Source organism: Oncorhynchus tshawytscha, linkage group LG21 (assembly GCF_018296145.1).
Source record: "Oncorhynchus tshawytscha isolate Ot180627B linkage group LG21, Otsh_v2.0, whole genome shotgun sequence".
In the NCBI taxonomy this organism is placed as follows: Eukaryota; Metazoa; Chordata; class Actinopteri; order Salmoniformes; family Salmonidae; genus Oncorhynchus; species Oncorhynchus tshawytscha.
Window position 1 is genome coordinate 32,576,562 of NC_056449.1, and position 19,994 is coordinate 32,596,555.

The following is a 19,994-nucleotide window of genomic DNA, read 5'->3' on the forward strand; positions in this document are numbered from 1 at the left end:
CTGGCCTGTTTGGTCTTTGCAAGCGTATCCGGAAGTCTTGAGATGTTGCGCCTTTAGGTTTAGAAACTCAGCAGTAGGCCCGTCCAACCCCCATCTGTCACGTACTTGCTGGTAGCTGGCAGCTGCACAGCTTGTAAATAACCGCTAGATGTCAGATCACTTACGGTCACGGGGAATCGGAAGTATTTCATCTGGCCGCTAGGGGGCAGCTGTGCACCAAGAGTTTTCCTTCCCCCTCATCGTCGAAACAACAAACCCTACTACGGAGCAAGTGGCGGGGTGAGAGAGCGTCCAAAACCGCCTCTGACCGCCAGTTTCAAACTCATTTGCGGAAATCGTGGTAATATCAATATAAGAACAAACAACGACTCAACAAAGTAGTATCTCATTTGGAAATAAATTGAATAACAGGGTAAGTTATAAAATGGCGGAGTGGAATCTCGAAGTTAGTTGGTTTGTAGCAATTTTTTGGTAGCTAGCTTCTCATGCTAGCTAGCTAACAGGCTATAAGTGCGGAGGCTGCTAGCTACGGAAAGTCGTAAGCTAGCCGCTGGCGCTGCAAGCTACTTTTTTTTTTTGTATAGAATCTGTGTTACGCATACCCGAAAGTAGACCCATTTCACTGAAACGTATCTAGCAAGCTAGCTAAGCTGATATATAACAAAGTGTTTGTTTACATCCAATAAATGTTGATCTGTTGGGGAGTTAACGTTAGGTAGGAAACGTATCGGAACTCCCGAGGCAAGATGGAGGACGTAGGGACGAGGTGTTTTTATGTAACTAAATGGTTGTACTGTTGCTCCACAACAAGTGTGTTGTATAAACAAGCTAATTTAGATATTTACATTAACTTTGAGGGCCACGCCGTATTAGCTAGCTAGCTAAATATCAACTGTTTTATTGATAATATGGCTGGCTATCCGAACTCCGTTCGTTTGCAGGCAACGGGCTAGGATAGCTAATGTTAACATGGCTAATTAGCTAACTAGCCATGAAACTAGCTAGCTAACATAACAAGATGGAGAATGGTAGCTATGCTGCAGCTATGCTAAGCTAACGTTAGTTAGCTACCCAGTCAAAATTGAGATTTTCCCGAGTGTTTTTGCCCTGTTTGAACTGTAACTAGTTAGTTTACAGAAAAGTGGGTACTACCGTTACTTGAAGGATACCATTTTAACTCTTGGTTTAACGTTAGCCGTAGAAGGCAAGTTGTTATTTTCATGTACGTAAAGGGTGACGTTCTGATGACAGCTGATGATGTTAAGCTAGCTAGCTTCGTTAGCTGGCTAGCTCTTTGGCAAGCCAGTCCGGGCAACCTCTCGACATTATACCGGTGTCAATTCTGGACAGTGGCCGTCACTGAGCAAACCCAGGAGAGCGGCTGTCATACTACCTAGCCAACGGTAGCTAGTCTTGTTCAGGATGCTCTCCTGTCTGTTATTTCGACGACGTTAGTTATCGCTAATGTAGTTTTAACGTGCTTTGTGTTGCCCAGGCACCCGGGTTTGGCGCCACTTTTTCAGTCCCCATCTTCAAGGCTTCCTCTCTAGTCAACCAGCCAGAGCGAATACTGTCTCCGCTTGTGCAATAAGAAACATAGGATGTTGCTTGCTGATGCTGTTTTATTGCTTGGCAATACAGTCCTAGTTGTATTGTACAATACACTGCTAGCATGTGTAGCTGTATTTGACCCAATTTCAAACAAAGTATGTATGAATTTAGCTTGTAATAATGGCTTTGGGCAATTAGATAACATGAAATAAGTCTAACGTCCATTGGAATTGTCGAATGTGTATTGGATGTCACGCGTTCTAATTCAAGACCATGGGATAAAGTACTTTGCTATCTGGCATTTTAAAGTTGAGTTTGAATCTATCTATTTCCCATTCCTCACATCTCACTGGTTGATGAGGGTAAAGATGCCCCACTTCTCCTCCATAAGCTTTTTACAACCTGGGAAAAAATCATAAACCGGTTACTTACAGACACGAGCAATTTTATTTTACAGTCAAATGCAATTGATTCCTCGTTGGTCCTTACAATTCATTTTTTGATTGACACACCTACTGTAATCCTCAGTACTACAGTATGCCCCGATCGTAATTAAGACACACCCAGGATAGGGTCGCTGCTAGGCTCATTTTGGCCTCCTGTAGCTCAAAACCCGTCCTGACGACATACTAGTATTAACAATATTGTTGATTAATTTTTATATATAAAAATGAAAACTATTAGATATGTGTTTTTAATGTCGTAATTTGGTTGAGTATCCCACTCTCTGCTCCCTGCTGTTTGCTTTGTAATATGTCAACTAGTGTTAATACTTTGTTCTGATTGGTTAGGATCTCTAACGGAGGATGAAGTGAACTCTCCTTTATATGGTCACGGGGGACGTTCCAATGTCCAGCCCTGGGGTGATGTTTCCTGTAAACCAAGGAGCGACATAGCCAATCAGCTCACAGTTGAGCATGACAGGAGGGATAGAGCCCGCCCCCTGTTACCATGTGAAAGCAGTATTTTTGTGTTTTTTTGTCTGTGTGTGAAGAACCACTGGCTGATACTGAGGCCTGTTCAGGGGATGCAATGTGTATTTTGTAGAAGTTCAGCAGCAGGTTATCATACAACTCCTCTCAAATTAAATTGTATTACTCACATGCGCCGAATACAACAGGTGAAATGCTTACTTACGGGCCGGGCCCTAACCAACAATGCAGTTAAAAAATACAAATAAAATATCGAGACTATATACAGGGGGGTACCGATACAGAGTCAATGTGCTGGGGCACTGGTTAGTTGAGGTAGTATGAACATGTAGGTAGAGATATTAAAGTGACTATGCATAGATGATTACAACAGAGAGTAGCAGTGGTGTAAAGAGGGGGGGGGGGGCACTGCAAATAGCCTGGGTAGCCATTTGATTAGATGTTCGGGAGTCTTATGGCTTGAGGGTAGAAGCTGTTAAAAAGCCTCTTGCACCTAGATTTGGTGCTCTGGTACCGCTTGCCGTGCGGTAGCAGAGAGAACAGTCTATGACTAGGATGGCTGGAGTCTTTGACAATTTTTAGGTCCTTCCTTTCTCGCCTGGTATAGAGGTCCTGGATGGCAGGAGGCTTGGTCCTAGTGGTGTACTGGGCCGTTCGCACTACCCCCTGTAGTGCCTTGCGGTCGGAGGCCGAGCAGTTACCATTCCAGGCAATGATGCAACCAGTCAGGATGCTGTCTTCTCTGAATGTAACTCCAATACCCATGCATTCTTTTCCCCTTCTGTTTTCTCCTCCAGGTCCTATGCTACCGTTCCACTGTCTTGTGGACACTGAGGATCTGAGGTCTGTTCTTATTTGAGTTGGGTCAGACATGATAGAGAAATGATAGCAGCACCAGAGTTACCGTCAGAGTTCCACTATCCTCAGTAAGTGGCTACTTCAATGGTGTGTGTGTGTGTGTGTGTGTGAGTGAGTGAGTGTCAACCGGCATGCAGCAGACTTTCTAATGTGTGTGTGTTTTTGCCAGGGATTCGGACACCCGTTTCTCCTCAGACACAGACTTCTCTGAGGCTCCTGATGTCAGTATCAACCCAACCAAAGGAAAGGTACGACCAGGCCTCGTCTTCCTCAAGCTATACAACACAGCATATTGTAACCCCTTCCTCACTCTGTACACCACAACGTAATATTAGAACCTCTTCCTCGCGCTATACACCTCAACATATTTTTTGAACCTCGTCCTCGGCTATTCATAGGTTGCACCTCTGTTTTGGTCATGCCATTGTTATGAATGTTCACAAGATGTCCTCTGTCGGTGGTGTCCTAAAGTGGTGATAAGCCCAGTCATTCTGGATGGAGGCTAACTACTGTTTAGTCTGAATTACACTATAGTGCCTGGAAATACCATGACATTGGTAAAGTAGTAAAATATTTAGTAGGTAACAACTTTTCCAGCATTATCATGTCGTCAAATTTATTTTAAAGAGATTGCAATGTTATTACCTAGCAAAGTTTGTCAAAAATGGCTAGCAATGCTAAAGTTAGCGAGCTCAAATCCGGTGGCCTCTCCTCAATGTTAGCTAGCTACCTAACGTTATACTGCATCTAAAGTCAATCTGGTGACATCAAAAGATTTTCCTACTAATTATTTGACCCTCCCTTGGAATGCAATTGTATTTCCAATGTAATGCATTTTTTAATTAAATCTTCATCAGCGCTCTTTGATGATGCATATTAAGTAGAATGCTCATTCGGGCATCAGTCCAACACGTACGTTCAAAACAATATTATGACAAAACATGCAACCCATCAATACACACCAGGTAATGTTCACTTCATCCTCCAGCTACTGTATACACACCAGGTAATGTTCACTTCATCCTCAAGCTACTGTATACACACCATGTAATGTTCACTTCATCCTCAAGCTACTGTATACACACCAGGTAATGTTCACTTCATCCTCAAGCTACTGTATACACACCAGGTAATGTTCACTTCATCCTCAAGCTACTGTATACACACCAGATAATGTTCACTTCATCCCCAAGCTACTGTATACACACCATGTAATGTTCACTTCATCCTCCAGCTACTGTATACACACCAGGTAATGTTCACTTCATCCTCCAGCTACTGTATACACACCATGTAATGTTCACTTCATCCTCCAGCTACTGTATACACACCAGGTAATGTTCACTTCATCCTCCAGCTACTGTATACACACCAGGTAATGTTCACTTCATCCTCAAGCTACTGTATACACACACCAGGTAATGTTCACTTCATCCCCAAGCTACTGTATACACACCAGGTAATGTTCACTTCATCCTCAAGCTACTGTATACACACCAGGTAATGTTCACTTCATCCCCAAGCTACTGTATACACACCAGGTAATGTTCACTTCATCCTCAAGCTACTGTATACACACCAGGTAATGTTCACTTCATCCTCAAGCTACTGTATACACACCATGTAATGTTCACTTCATCCTCAAGCTACTGTATACACACCAGGTAATGTTCACTTCATCCCCAAGCTACTGTATACACACCAGGTAATGTTCACTTCATCCCCAAGCTACTGTATACACACCACGTAATGTTAGTAAGTATTATGCTGTTTACACCTTTTATTGACTTTTCTCAACTCTTTCTCTCCACCACTCCCTCCATCCCAGGGGGGGAAGAAGGGGAAGAAGGCGGCAGGAGAGAAGGGTAAAGGAGGGAAGGGAGTGGGGGGTGCAGGGAGGATGAACGGCCACTACCAGGAGAATGGCATGGAGAACCTGATGCTGTTCGAGGTTGTCAAGATGGGCAAAAGCGCCATGCAGGTGTGTGTGTGTATACGCTGCGTGACCAAAAGTATGTGGACAGCTGCTCGTCGAACATCTCATTCCCAAATCTTAGGCATTAATATGGTCTCCCCATTTGCTGCTATAACAGCCTCCACTCTTCGGGAAGGTTTTCCACTAGATGTTGGATCATTGCTGCGGGGACTTGCTTCCATTCAGCCACAAGCATTAGTGAGGTCGGGCACTGACGCTGGGCGATTAGTGCTGGCTTGCAATTTGTTGTTCCCAAGGCAGCGAGCTTTACACCACTCCAGTTGACGCTTGGCATTGCGCATAGTGATCTTAGGCTTGTGTGCGGCTGCTTGGCCATGGAAACCCATTTCATGAATCTCTCGACGAACAGTACTTGTGCTGATGTTGCTTCCAGAGGCAGTTTGGAACTCGGTAGTGAGGCTTGCAACCAAGGACAGGTGATTTTTACACGCTTCAGCACTTGGCAATCATGTTCAGTGAGCTTTTGTGGCCTACCACTTCGCCAAGTTGTTGGTCCTAGACATTTCCACTTCACAACAACAGTTGACCGGGGCAGCTCTAGCAGGGCAGAAATTTGACACACTGACTTGTTGGAAAGGTGGCATCCTAGGACGGTGCCATGTTGAAAGTCACTGCGCTCTTCAGTAAGGCCATTATACGGTCAATCTTTGTCTATGGAGATTGCATGGCTATGTGCCCGACTATATTTAATTTAAAAAAAAAATATATATATATTTTTTTTTATACACCTGTCAGCAACTGGTGTGGCTGAAATAGCCGAATCCACTCATATGGGTGTCCACATACTTTTGTATATATAGTGTTTGTAACATTTACAGTGTGTGAAAAGCATAGTGTATCTGTGAGCCTATACACAGAAGTGGTTTAGGCCTTTAACAGGCCAATCGTTTATTTGATTATCAACAGTTCTTGATTATTGAATGACCAGATCAGCTTTATTAGAGTTGAAACACATATGTTAGTTGTACTTATTGTCTATCTCTGCTGTTTGTCCTTGCTCCAGTCTGTGGTGGATGACTGGATTGAGGCATATAAAACCGACAGGGACATGGCTCTGCTAGACCTCATCAACTTCTTCATCCAGTGTTCTGGCTGTAAAGGAGTGGTCAGTGGAGAGATGTTCAGAAACATGCAGAACTCTGAGATCATCAGGAGGATGACGGAGGAGTTTGACGAGGTAGGTTTTGTGTGTGAGTGTGTGAGACGTGGTAGGTGCATCACTCTGGGTTAAAGTTTAGTCAGTCACCTGAAATGTACCAGTTGATTGGTTCAGTTTTAGATGTCATTACCCTTTGAGTTGCATGCAATAATGAAGCCATAACTCCCATAAACCTTCTCTCTCCACCCTCCTCCTCCCCCTCTATAGGACAGCGGAGACTACCCTCTGACCATGGCAGGTCCGCTGTGGAAGAAGTTTAAGGGTAGTTTCTGTGAGTTCATTGCTGTCTTGGTGAGACAGTGTCAGTACAGCATCATCTATGATGAGTACCTCATGGACACGGTCATATCGCTCCTCACCGGACTGTCGGACTCACAGGTCCGAGCCTTCAGGCACACCAGCACACTGGCAGGTAAGGGAGTTGGTGAGGGGATATGTCTGTCTGTGTTAGTCGGTTATTTCTGTCTTCCCTGGGCATGCTGATTAACTGTGTGTGTATGTAGCTATGAAGCTGATGACAGCCCTGGTGAATGTAGCTCTGAACCTGAGCATCAACATGGACAACACACAGCGGCAGTATGAGACAGAGAGAAACAAGATGGTCGCTAAGAGAGCCAACGACCGGCTGGAGCTACTGCTGCAGAAACGCAAAGAGGTGAGCGGGATGAGGTCAGAGTTAGGCTCCTCCTGGGTTAAGGGTTGGGGAACTGGGTAAGGCTTCTTGGGCCTTTGGTTTAAGATTAGTTTGGCTCACGTTTTCCTTCCAGGGTTGTCTGTTCTCGCTGCTTCTCAGAATGTGCTTTCTAAAACACCCTCGCTGCACAGACAAGTTACCCAGGTGCAGCAGCTTTGTGAGAGTTGTTTTCCAATCAGACAATGTATTACATTTAGAGATGAGGATGCTTGAAGACATGCTGTAGGAGCATAACCAGTCAGTTAGCCTGCAGTCAGACAGAGTTAAAGGGTTCTACTAGGCCCTGTGGTTGAGCTGGCATCAATGGTTGTGTCCTAGTTTACATAACACTATGTCCCACTGGGCTTCCATCTGCCCGATCATTCTACTGCGACTCCACCAGAACAACATGAAACACTGCTGTCTCCTACTACTAATACAACCCTACCAGAACAACATGAAACACTGCTGTCTCCTACTACTAATACAACCCTACCAGAACAACATGAAACACTGCTGTCTCCTACTACTAATACAACCCTACCAGAACAACATGAAACACTGCTGTCTCCTACTACTAATACAACCCTACCAGAACAACATGAAACACTGCTGTCTCCTACTACTAATACAACCCTACCAGAACAACATGAAACACTGCTGTCTCCTACTACTAATACAACCCTACCAGAACAACATGAAACACTGCTGTCTCCTACTACTAATACAACCCTACCAGAACAACATGAAACACTGCTGTCTCCTACTACTAATACAACCCTACCAGAACAACATGAAACACTGCTGTCTCCTACTACTAATACAACCCTATCAGAACAACATGAAACACTGTAATTATACACCTCAGTGCCTTCATAACTATACTAGCTATCTCTCTGTAATGTTTGGTTATCTTGAAGTTCAGCCTGATGAACCCTGATCAAAATTGTATCTTACTGATTTCTTGTTCTAATTTCAGCTTCAAGAAAATCAGGACGAAATTGAAAACATGATGAATGCTATATTCAAGGGTGTGTTTGTACACCGATATCGGTACGTGGCCTGTCCATTGTTCTCATCATAGTAATGATCATAAATAGGATGGATTTAATTTGAGATACCCTCTATACAGAGGGAAAATGTATGATGACGGTTGTGTGTTGTGTTACAGTGATGCCATAGCAGAGATCAGAGCTATCACTATAGAGGAGATAGGAATGTGGATGAAGCTGTACAGTGATGCCTTCCTCAACGACAGCTACCTGAAATACGTAGGCTGGACCATGCACGACAAGGTGAGGGAGAGTGCGCATGCTTGTCAGCAAGGTGTTGTTTGAGTTAGGAGTGTGTGCACTTCTAACGAGTTTGTGTGTGTAATTCTAACGCGTGTGTGTGTGTGTGTGTAGCAAGGCGAGGTACGTCTGAAATGTTTGACAGCTCTGCAGGGTCTCTACTACAACAGAGAACTGAACACCAGACTGGAGCTGTTCACCAGCCGCTTCAAGGTCAGAGCGCCACCTGGTGGACACATGAACACACTACAACTAGTTGCCTCAAGGCTCAATTTTCATAACAAATGCCATTTAGCAGACTATTTTATCCAACAGGGCTTACAGGAAGTAGTACGTTCATGAGTTTCATATGGGTGGCCCCAGCGGTTTTGAGTAGAGGTCTTTCCTGCCTGAACCACTACTATCACCTGTTGATTTTGAGTAGAAGTATTTCAGCTAAATCTGAAATCTTTGTCATTCATTTCCTCTCTTCACAGGACCGCATTGTCTCCATGACTCTAGACAAGGAGTACGATGTCGCAGTACAAGCAATTAAACTGCTCACTCTGGTACTACAGTAAGTTGCTACAGTTCAGCTTTCAGTGTTTAATCTATACTGTGTATATTACAGTAGTACAGATGAGATACTGAGCCCGGGGGACTGTATGTATGGTGTGTGTATTACAGTAGTACAGATGAGATACTGAGCCTGGGGGACTGTATGTATGGTGTGTATATTACAGTAGTACAGATGAGATACTGAGCCTGGGGGACTGTATGTATGGTGTGTGTATTACAGTAGTACAGATGAGATACTGAGCCCGGGGACTGTATGTATGGTGTGTGTATTACAGTAGTACAGATGAGATACTGAGCCCGGGGGACTGTATGTATGGTGTGTGTATTACAGTAGTACAGATGAGATACTGAGCCCGGGGGACTGTATGTATGGTGTGTATATTACAGTAGTACAGATGAGGTACTGAGCCCGGGGGACTGTATGTATGGTGTGTATATTACAGTAGTACAGATGAGATACTGAGCCCGGAGGACTGTATGTATGGTGTGTGTATTACAGTAGTACAGATGAGGTACTGAGCCCGGAGGACTGTGAGAGCGTCTATCACCTGGTCTACTCCGCCCACCGACCGGTCGCCATAGCAGCTGGGGAGTTCCTCTTCAAGAAGTAGGATTTATTTACATTTTTTATTTAATCTGTTGTCACATGTTCTTCTATCATGTATTTATTTTCTCTTAAGTCCAATCAATCAATCAATCAATCAATCAATCAATCAATCAAAACACTCTTGAAAACAAATGGTGCAGTTCAAGAGATCGTCCTGCAAAATGTCAAATGTGATGCTACTTCCTCACTTATGGGCTAGTGCCTATAAGTGAGGTTTATATACACTACACTACATGACCAAAAGTATGTGGACACCTGCTCGTCAAACATCTCATTCCAAAATCATGGGCATTAATATGGAGTTGGTCCCCCCTTTGCTGCTATAACAGTCTATAACACTCTTCTAGGAAGGTTTTCCACTAGATGTTGGAACATTGCTGCTATAACAACCTCCACTCTTCTGGGAAGGCTTTCCACTAGATGTTAGAACATTGCTGCGGGGACTTGCTTCCATTCAGCCACAAGTGCATTGGTGAGGTAGTTCCAATTCATCCCAAAAGTGTTCGATGGAGTTGAGGTCAGGGGGCTCTGTAGGCCAGTCAAGTTCTTCCACACAGATCTCGACAAACCAGAGTGGACCTCGCTTTGTGCACGGGGGCTTTGTCATGCTGGAACAGGAAAGGGCCTTACCCAAATTGTTGCCACAAAGTTGGAAGGACAGAATCGTCTAGAATGTCATTGTATGCTGTAGTGTTAAAAATTCCTTTCACTAGAGCTAAGGGGCCTAGCCCCAGACCATTATTCCTCCGCCAAACGTTACAGTTGGCACTATGCATTGGGGCAGGTAACGTTGTCATGGCATCCGCCAAACCCAGATTACTTTGTCGGACTGCCAGATGGTGTAGCGTGATTCATCCCCCCAGAGAACGCGTTTCCACTGCTCCAGAGTCTAATGGTGGCGAGCTTTACACCTCTCCAGCCGACACTTTGGTATTTTATCAGGATCCCCATTAGCTGTTTGCGAAGCAGCAGCTACTCTTCCTGGGGTCCACATGAACCATGACATGTTACAGAACATTAATAGACAAGGACAGAACTACATCAATGACATTTCTTTAAAGGCATAGATGCATGTCAATACACAAACTGTCTATGTCAAATAGGGGAGAGGCGCTGTGCCGCGAGGTGTTGCTTTATCTGGGTTTTTTTTAACCGGATTTGCTGTTCATTTGAGCAATATGAGATAGGAGTTACATGGCTCTATATCATACTGTACATTTAGTTGAATTTGATCTGGATTTGGGGACTGGTGGCATGTCTGGTGGAGGAAGTGTAAGTTCATTATGCAAACAATTTTGGTTTTTCCACACATTGTTTCTTATAAAAAGAAGTGATGCAGTCGGTCTCTCCTCAACTCTCAGCCAGAGAGACTGGCAGCATAGTATTTATATCAGCCCTCTGTTTACAATGAAGAACAAGACATGCTGCTCTGTTCTGGGCCAGATGCAGCTTAACTAGGTCTTTCCTTGCAGCACTCTTCCACATGACTGGACCATAATCAAGATAAGACAAAACTAGAGCCTGCAGCAGAGCATCTCGTTATTATGGACAGACCTCTCCCCATCTTTACAACCACCCATATGCTTGGCGTCGCGCATGGTGATCTTAGGCTTGTGTGTGGCTGCTCGGCCATGGAAACCCATTTCATGGGTCTCTCGATGAACAGTTCTTGTGCTGAAGATGCTTTCAGAGGCCGTTTGGAGCTCAGTAGTGAGTTGCAAACAAGGACAGATTTTTACGCACTTCAGTACTCAGCAGTCCCGTTCTGTGAGCTTGTGTGGCCTACCACTTCGCTGAGCTGTTGTTGCTCCTAGAAGTTCCCACCTCACAATAACACCACTTACAGTTGACTGGGGCAGCTCTAGCAGGGCTAGAAATTTAAATCACTGACTTTATGATGGTGCCACGTTGAAGGTCACTGAGCTCTTCAGTAAGGCCATTCTACTGTTACTGTTTGTCTATGGAGATTGCATGGCAACGTGCCTGACTTTTATACACCTGTCAGTAACGGGTGTTGCTGAAATAGCCAAATCCACTAATTTGAAGGGGTGTCCACATACTTTTGTATATTTAGGGTAATTTGATATAGTTTTCTAAAGCTAATACTCGTGACTCTGCTCTCCAGACTGTTCAGTACGCGGGAGCCAGAAGAGGAGGGCGCCCCCAAGAGGAGAGGAAGACAAAGCCCCAATGCCAACCTCATCAAAACTACTGTTTTCTTCTTCCTGGAGAGCGAGGTACACACACACACACACACACACACACACACACATGGTCTCTGACCTTGTCTCTACCTCCATGAACATGCTGCATACTTACAAGACTCACTGGGAGAAATACCCTGCCCCTGCTTATCTCTCCTGTGTATATTCCAGCTCCATGAGCACGCTGCGTACCTGGTGGACTCTCTGTGGGAGAGTGGAGCAGACCTACTGAAGGACTGGGAGTGTATGACCAGCCTGCTACTGGACGACCCTGTGCCAGGGGAGGAAGGTATGACCTCTGACCTCTATACTTGACCTTTGACCCATAACCTCTATACCTTGTCTCTCATATATCTGGTGTGTGTAGCCCTGACAGACAGACAGGAGACGGCTCTCATAGAGATAATGCTGTGTACGGTGCGCCAGGCAGCAGAGTGCCACCCGCCCGTAGGCCGCGGAACTGGGAAGAGGGTAAGACACTAGACTGGTCAGAAAAGGGAACTCTCTCTGTCTCTCAAGTCAATGGGCTTCATTGGCATGGGAAACTTATGTTTATATTGCCAAAGCAAGCGAAATAGATAATAAACAATAAAAAATGAACAGTAAACATCGCACTCACGAGTTTCAAAAGAATAAAGACATTTCAAATGTCATGGCTATGTAAAGTTTTGTTACTATGTGCAAATAGTTTAAGTACAAAAGTGAAAATAAATAAACATGGGTTGTATTTACAATGGTGTTTGTTCTCCCGCCAGGTGATGACAGCGAAGGAGAAGAAGACCCAGCTAGATGACAGGACCAGAATGACAGAGCTGTTTGCTGTGACATTACCCCCTCTGCTGGCCAAGGTAGGACACTACACCTGCACCCTCTAATAAAAGTGTGTCCTCTGCATGCAGTACTGTGTGTGAGTGTGCTGCCTCTCTTTGTTTCAGTACTCCATAGATACAGAGAAGGTGACCAACCTGCTGCAGCTCCCTCAGTTCTTTGACCTGGATATCTACACCACAGGACGACTAGAGAAGGTCTAACCCCCGACCCTACACTATAGTCTAATTCAAACTCTAACCCCCGACCCTGCACTGTAGTCTAATTCAAACTCTAACCCCCGACCCTGCACTGTAGTCTAATTCAAACTCTAACCCCGACCCTGCACTGTAGTCTAATTCAAACTCTAACCCCGACCCTGCACTGTAGTCTAATTCAAACTCTAACCCCGACCCTGCACTGTAGTCTAATTCAAACTCTAACCCCCGACCCTGCACTGTAAGTCTAATTCAAACTCTAACCCCGACCCTGCACTGTAAGTCTAATTCAAACTCTAACCCCGACCCTGCACTGTAGTCTAATTCAAACTCTAACCCCGACCCTGCACTGTAGTCTAATTCAAACTCTAACCCCGACCCTGCACTGTAGTCTAATTCAAACTCTAACCCCCGACCCTGCACTGTAGTCTTATTCAAACTCTAACCCCCGACCCTACACTGTAGTCTTATTCAAACTCTAACCCCGACCCTACACTGTAGTCTAATTCAAACTCTAACCCCGACCCTGCACTGTAGTCTAATTCAAACTCTAACCCCGACCCTACACTGTAGTCTAATTCAAACTCTAACCCCGACCCTACACTGTAGTCTAATTCAAACTCTAACCCCGACCCTGCACTGTAAGTCTAATTCAAACTCTAACCCCCGACCCTGCACTGTAGTCTAATTCAAACTCTAACCCCCGACCCTACACTGTAGTCTAATTCAAACTCTAACCCCGACCCTGCACTGTAGTCTAATTCAAACTCTAACCCCGACCCTGCACTGTAGTCTAATTCAAACTCTAACCCCCGACCCTGCACTGTAGTCTAATTCAAACTCTAACCCCGACCCTACACTGTAGTCTAATTCAAACTCTAACCCCGACCCTGCACTGTAGTCTAATTCAAACTCTAACCCCCGACCCTGCACTGTAGTCTAATTCAAACTCTAACCCCCGACCCTGCACTGTAGTCTAATTCAAACTCTAACCCCGACCCTGCACTGTAGTCTAATTCAAACTCTAACCCCCGACCCTACACTGTAGTCTAATTCAAACTCTAACCCCCGACCCTGCACTGTAGTCTAATTCAAAGCACTGTGCAGTACAATGACAGCTGTGAAATATCAAATGCATAACACTGCAAGACGTCTCTAAAAGCTATTTCCCGACTCCCCCCCTCTTCTTCTAGCACTTGGAGGCGTTGCTGCGTCAGATCAGGGAGATCGTGGAGAAACACACGGACACAGAGGTTCTGGAGGCGTGCTCGAAGACCTACCACGCTCTCTGCAACGAGGAGTTCACCATCTTTAACAGAGTGGACATCGCCAGGTCACAGCTTCTGGATGAAATGGTGGACAAATTCAACAGACTGCTGGAAGACTTCTTACAAGAGGTGAGAGGAATGGGAGAATGAACCGGTGCACAATCAACAGACAGTTAAAGGACTTCCTACAAGGGGTGAGAGGGGATTGGAGGAGAGCGCTCAGAGTGAGAAAGCTGTTTGGGCCAGAGGGACTTTCTACCACCAGCCTTCATTTTACATCAATTAGGGGGAGTGGACCAGTCTGTGTGTGGTTGATACTGACACTGGTCTGTCTGTGTGTGTGGTCGATACTGACACTGGTCTGTCTCTGTCTGTGTGTGGTCGATACTGACACTGGTCTGTGTGTGGTCGATACTGACACTGGTCTGTGTGTGGTCGATACTGACACTGGTCTGCGTGTGGTCGATACTGACACTGGTCTGCGTGTGGTCGATACTGACACTGGTCTGTGTGTGGTCGATACTGACACTGGTCTGCGTGTGGTCGATACTGACACTGGTCTGCGTCTGTGGTCGATACTGACACTGGTCTGCGTCTGTGGTCGATACTGACACTGGTCTGCGTCTGTGGTCTATACTGACACTGGTCTGCGTCTGTGGTCTATACTGACACTGGTCTGCGCCTGTGGTCGATACTGACACTGGTCTGCGTCTGTGGTCGATACTGACACTGGTCTGCGTCTGTGGTCGATACTGACACTGGTCTGCGTCTGTGGTCGATACTGACACTGGTCTGCGTCTGTGGTCGATACTGACACTGGTCTGCGTCTGTGGTCGATACTGACACTGGTCTGCGTCTGTGGTCGATACTGACACTGGTCTGCGTCTGTGGTCGATACTGACACTGGTCTGCGTCTGTGGTCGATACTGACACTGGTCTGCGTCTGTGGTCGATACTGACACTGGTCTGCGTCTGTGGTCGATACTGACACTGGTCTGCGTCTGTGGTCGATACTGACACTGGTCTGCGTCTGTGGTCGATACTGACACCGGCCTGCGTCTGTGGTCGATACTGACACCGGCCTGCGTCTGTGGTCGATACTGACACCGGCCTGCGTCTGTGGCCGATACTGACACCGGCCTGCGTCTGTGGTCGATACTGACACTGGCCTGCGTCTGTGGTCGATACTGACACTGGTCTGCGTCTGTGGTCGATACTGACACTGGTCTGCGTCTGTGGTCGATACTGACACTGGTCTGCGTCTGTGGTCGATACTGACACTGGCCTGCGTCTGTGGTCGATACTGACACCGGCCTGCGTCTGTGGTCGATACTGACACCGGCCTGCGTCTGTGGTCGATACTGACACCGGCCTGCGTCTGTGGTCGATACTGACACCGGCCTGCGTCTGTGGTCGATACTGACACCGGCCTGCGTCTGTGGTCGATACTGACACTGGCCTGCGTCTGTGGTCGATACTGACACCGGCCTGCGTCTGTGGTCGATACTGACACTGGCCTGCGTCTGTGGTCGATACTGACACTGGTCTGCGTCTGTGGTCGATACTGACACTGGTCTGCGTCTGTGGTTGATACTGACACTGGTCTGCGTCTGTCTGCGTGTGGTTGATACTGACACTGGTCTGTGTGTGTGGTTGATACTGACACTGGTCTGTGTGTGTGGTTGATACTGACACTGGTCTGTCTCTGTCTGCGTGTGGTTGATACTGGTCTGTCTCTGTCTGCGTGTGGTTGACACTGGTCTGTCTCTGTCTGCGTGTGGTTGATACTGACACTGGTCTGTCTCTGTGGTTGATACACTGGTCTGTGTGTGTGGTTGATACTGACACTGGTCTGCGTCTGTGGTCGATACTGACACTGGTCTGTGTCTGTGGTTGATACTGACACTGGTCTGTGTCTGTGGTTGATACTGACACTGGTCTGTGTCTGTGGTTGATACTGACACTGGTCTGTGTCTGTGGTTGATACTGACACTGGTCTGTGTCTGTGGTTGATACTGACACTGGTCTGTGGTTGATACTGACACTGGTCTGTGGTTGATACTGACACTGGTCTGTGGTTGATACTGACACTGGTCTGTGGTTGATACTGACACTGGTCTGTGGTTGATACTGACACTGGTCTGTGGTTGATACTGACACTGGTCTGTGGTTGATACTGACACTGGTCTGTGGTTGATACTGACACTGGTCTGTGGTTGATACTGACACTGGTCTGTGGTTGATACTGACACTGGTCTGTGGTTGATACTGACACTGGTCTGTGGTTGATACTGACACTGGTCTGTGGTTGATACTGACACTGGTCTGTGTGTGTGTGTGTGTGTGTGTGTGTGTGTGTGTGGTTGACACTGGTGTGTGTGTGTGTGTGGTTGACACTGAGACTGGTCTGTGTGTGTGTGTGTGGTTGACACTGACACTGGTCTGTGGTTGACACTGACACTGGTCTGTGGTTGATACTGACACTGGTCTGTGGTTGATACTGACACTGGTCTGTGGTTGATACTGACACTGGTCTGTGTCTGTGGTTGATACTGACACTGGTCTGTGTGTGTGTGTGTGTGTGTGTGTGGTTGACACTGACACTGGTCTGTGTGTGTGTGTGTGGTTGACACTGGTCTGTGTGTGTGTGTGTGGTTGACACTGGTCTGTCTGTGTGTGTGTGGTTGACACTGGTCTGTCTGTGTGTGGTTGACACTGGTCTGTCTGTGTGTGGTTGACACTGGTCTGTCTGTGTGTGGTTGACACTGGTCTGTCTGTGTGTGGTTGACACTGGTCTGTCTGTCTGTGTGGTTGACACTGGTCTGTCTGTCTGTGTGTGGTTGACACTGGTCTGTCTGTGTGTGTGTGTGGTTGACACTGGTCTGTGTGTGTGTGTGTGGTTGACACTGGTCTGTGTGTGTGTGTGTGTGTGGTTGACACTGGTCTGTCTGTGTGTGTGTGTGTGGTTGACACTGGTCTGTCTGTGTGTGTGTGTGTGGTTGACACTGGTCTGTCTGTGTGTGTGTGTGTGGTTGACACTGGTCTGTCTGTCTGTGTGTGTGTGGTTGACACTGGTCTGTCTGTGTGTGTGTGTGTGTGGTTGACACTGGTCTGTCTGTGTGTGTGTGTGTGGTTGACACTGGTCTGTCTGTGTGTGTGTGTGTGGTTGACACTGGTCTGTCTGTGTGTGTGTGTGTGGTTGACACTGGTCTGTGTGTGTGTGTGTGGTTGACACTGGTCTGTGTGTGTGTGTGTGGTTGACACTGGTCTGTGTGTGTGTGTGTGGTTGAGTCTGTATTTTTGTGTGTGTGTGTGTGTGGTTGAGTCTGTATTTGTGTGTGTGTGTGTGTGGTTGACACTGGTCTGTCTGTGTGTGTGTGTGTGTGTGTGGTTGACACTGGTCTGTCTGTGTGTGTGTGTGGTTGACACTGGTCTGTCTGTGTGTGTGTGGTTGACACTGGTCTGTCTGTGTGTGTGTGTGTGTGTGTGTGTGTGTGTGTGGGTGGTTGACACTGGTCTGTGTGTGTGTGTGTGGTTGAGTCTGTATTTTTGTGTGTGTGTGTGTGTGGTTGACACTGGTCTGTGTGTGTGTGTGTGGTTGACACTGGTCTGTCTGTGTGGTTGACACTGGTCTGTGTGTGTGTGTGTGTGTGTGGTTGACACTGGTCTGTCTGTGTGTGTGTGTGGTTGACACTGGTCTGTCTGTGTGTGTGTGTGGTTGACACTGGTCTGTCTGTGTGTGTGTGTGGTTGACACTGGTCTGTCTGTGTGTGTGTGTGGTTGACACTGGTCTGTCTGTGTGTGTGTGTGGTTGACACTGGTCTGTCTGTGTGTGTGTGTGGTTGACACTGGTCTGTCTGTGTGTGTGTGTGGTTGACACTGGTGTGTGTGTGGTTGACACTGGTGTGTGTGTGTGGTTGACACTGGTCTGTCTGTGTGTGTGTGTGTGTGTGTGTGTGTGGTTGACACTGGTCTGTGTGTGTGTGTGTGTGGTTGACACTGGTCTGTCTGTGTGTGTGTGTGTGGTTGACACTGGTCTGTCTGTGTGTGTGTGTGTGGTTGACACTGGTCTGTCTGTGTGTGTGTGTGTGTGTGGTTGACACTGGTCTGTCTGTGTGTGTGTGTGTGTGTGTGGTTGACACTGGTCTGTCTGTGTGTGTGTGTGTGGTTGACACTGGTCTGTCTGTGTGTGTGTGTGTGTGTGGTTGACACTGGTCTGTCTGTGTGTGTGTGTGTGTGTGGTTGACACTGGTCTGTCTGTGTGTGTGTGTGTGTGTGTGTGTGGTTGACACTGGTCTGTCTGTGTGTGTGTGTGTGGTTGACACTGGTCTGTCTGTGTGTGTGTGTGGTTGACACTGGTCTGTGTGTGTGTGGTTGACACTGGTCTGTCTGTGTGTGTGGTTGACACTGGTCTGTCTGTGAGTGTGTGTGGTTGACACTGGTCTGTCTGTGTGTGTGTGTGGTTGACACTGGTCTGTCTGTGTGTGTGTGTGGTTGACACTGGTGTGTGTGTGTGGTTGACACTGGTCTGTCTGTGTGTGTGTGTGTGTGTGGTTGACACTGGTCGGTCTGTGTGTGTGTGTGTGGTTGACACTGGTCTGTCTGTGTGTGTGTGTGTGGTTGACACTGGTCTGTCTGTGTGTGTGTGTGTGTGTGGTTGACACTGGTCTGTCTGTGTGTGTGTGTGTGTGTGTGTGGTTGACACTGGTCTGTCTGTGTGTGTGTGTGTGGTTGACACTGGTCTGTCTGTGTGTGTGTGTGTGTGGTTGACACTGGTCTGTCTGTGTGTGTGTGTGTGTGTGGTTGACACTGGTCTGTCTGTGTGTGTGTGTGTGTGGTTGACACTGGTCTGTCTGTGTGTGTGTGTGTGTGGTTGACACTGGTCTGTCTGTGTGTGTGTGTGTGTGGTTGACACTGGTCTGTCTGTGTGTGTGTGTGTGGTTGACACTGGTCTGTCTGTGTGTGTGTGTGTGGTTGACACTGGTCTGTCTGTGTGTGTGTGTGTGTGTGGTTGACACTGGTCTGTCTGTGTGTGTGTGTGTGTGTGTGTGGTTGACACTGGTCTGTCTGTGTGTGTGTGTGTGTGGTTGACACTGGTCTGTCTGTGTGTGTGTGTGTGGTTGACACTGGTCTGTCTGTGTGTGTGTGTGTGGTTGACACTGGTCTGTGTGTGTGTGTGTGTGTGTGTGTGTGTGTGTGTGGTTGACACTGGTCTGTCTGTGTGTGTGTGTGGTTGACACTGGTCTGTGTGTGTGTGTGGTTGACACTGGTCTGTCTGTGTGTGTGGTTGACACTGGTCTGTCTGTGTGTGAGTGTGTGTGGTTGACACTGGTCTGTCTGTGTGTGTGTGTGTGTGTGGTTGACACTGGTCTGTCTGTGTGTGTGTGTGTGTGTGTGGTTGACACTGGTCTGTCTGTGTGTGTGTGTGGTTGACACTGGTCTGTGTGTGTCTGTGTGTGTGGTTGACACTGGTCTGTCTGTGTGTGTGGTTGACACTGGTCTGTCTGTGTGTGAGTGTGTGTGGTTGACACTGGTCTGTCTGTGTGTGTGTGTGTGTGGTTGACACTGGTCTGTCTGTGTGTGTGTGTGTGTGTGTGTGTGTGGTTGACACTGGTCTGTCTGTGTGTGTGTGTGGTTGACACTGGTCTGTCTGTGTGTGTGTGTGGTTGACACTGGTCTGTCTGTGTGTGTGTGTGGTTGACACTGGTCTGTCTGTGTGTGTGTGGTTGACACTGGTCTGTCTGTGTGTGTGTGTGTGTGTGTGTGTGTGTGGTTGACACTGGTCTGTCTGTGTGTGTGTGGTTGACACTGGTCTGTCTGTGTGTGTGGTTGACACTGGTCTGTGTGTGTGTGTGTGGTTGACACTGGTCT

The 19,994-nt window shown here is 47.0% G+C and overlaps 1 protein-coding gene across 1 annotated transcript in view; it reads left to right on the forward strand.

The window, feature by feature from the left end:
* The first annotated feature begins 226 nt into the window (after positions 1 to 226).
* The window catches only part of LOC112236575 (cohesin subunit SA-2-like), a 35,683-nt gene continuing 15,915 nt past the window's right edge, over positions 227 to 19,994 (forward strand). Inside the window, exons 1-18 of the mRNA XM_042303340.1 lie at positions 227 to 412; positions 3,281 to 3,409; positions 3,511 to 3,589; positions 5,170 to 5,322; positions 6,341 to 6,514; positions 6,704 to 6,908; positions 7,000 to 7,151; positions 8,149 to 8,222; positions 8,341 to 8,464; positions 8,576 to 8,674; positions 8,938 to 9,017; positions 9,519 to 9,626; positions 11,752 to 11,863; positions 12,002 to 12,119; positions 12,198 to 12,301; positions 12,586 to 12,678; positions 12,766 to 12,855; positions 14,049 to 14,252. Of these exons, the coding sequence (XP_042159274.1) occupies positions 3,366 to 3,409; positions 3,511 to 3,589; positions 5,170 to 5,322; positions 6,341 to 6,514; positions 6,704 to 6,908; positions 7,000 to 7,151; positions 8,149 to 8,222; positions 8,341 to 8,464; positions 8,576 to 8,674; positions 8,938 to 9,017; positions 9,519 to 9,626; positions 11,752 to 11,863; positions 12,002 to 12,119; positions 12,198 to 12,301; positions 12,586 to 12,678; positions 12,766 to 12,855; positions 14,049 to 14,252 (2,013 nt within the window). The 5' untranslated portion in view covers positions 227 to 412; positions 3,281 to 3,365. The remainder of the gene's footprint in view (positions 413 to 3,280; positions 3,410 to 3,510; positions 3,590 to 5,169; positions 5,323 to 6,340; positions 6,515 to 6,703; positions 6,909 to 6,999; positions 7,152 to 8,148; positions 8,223 to 8,340; positions 8,465 to 8,575; positions 8,675 to 8,937; positions 9,018 to 9,518; positions 9,627 to 11,751; positions 11,864 to 12,001; positions 12,120 to 12,197; positions 12,302 to 12,585; positions 12,679 to 12,765; positions 12,856 to 14,048; positions 14,253 to 19,994) is intronic.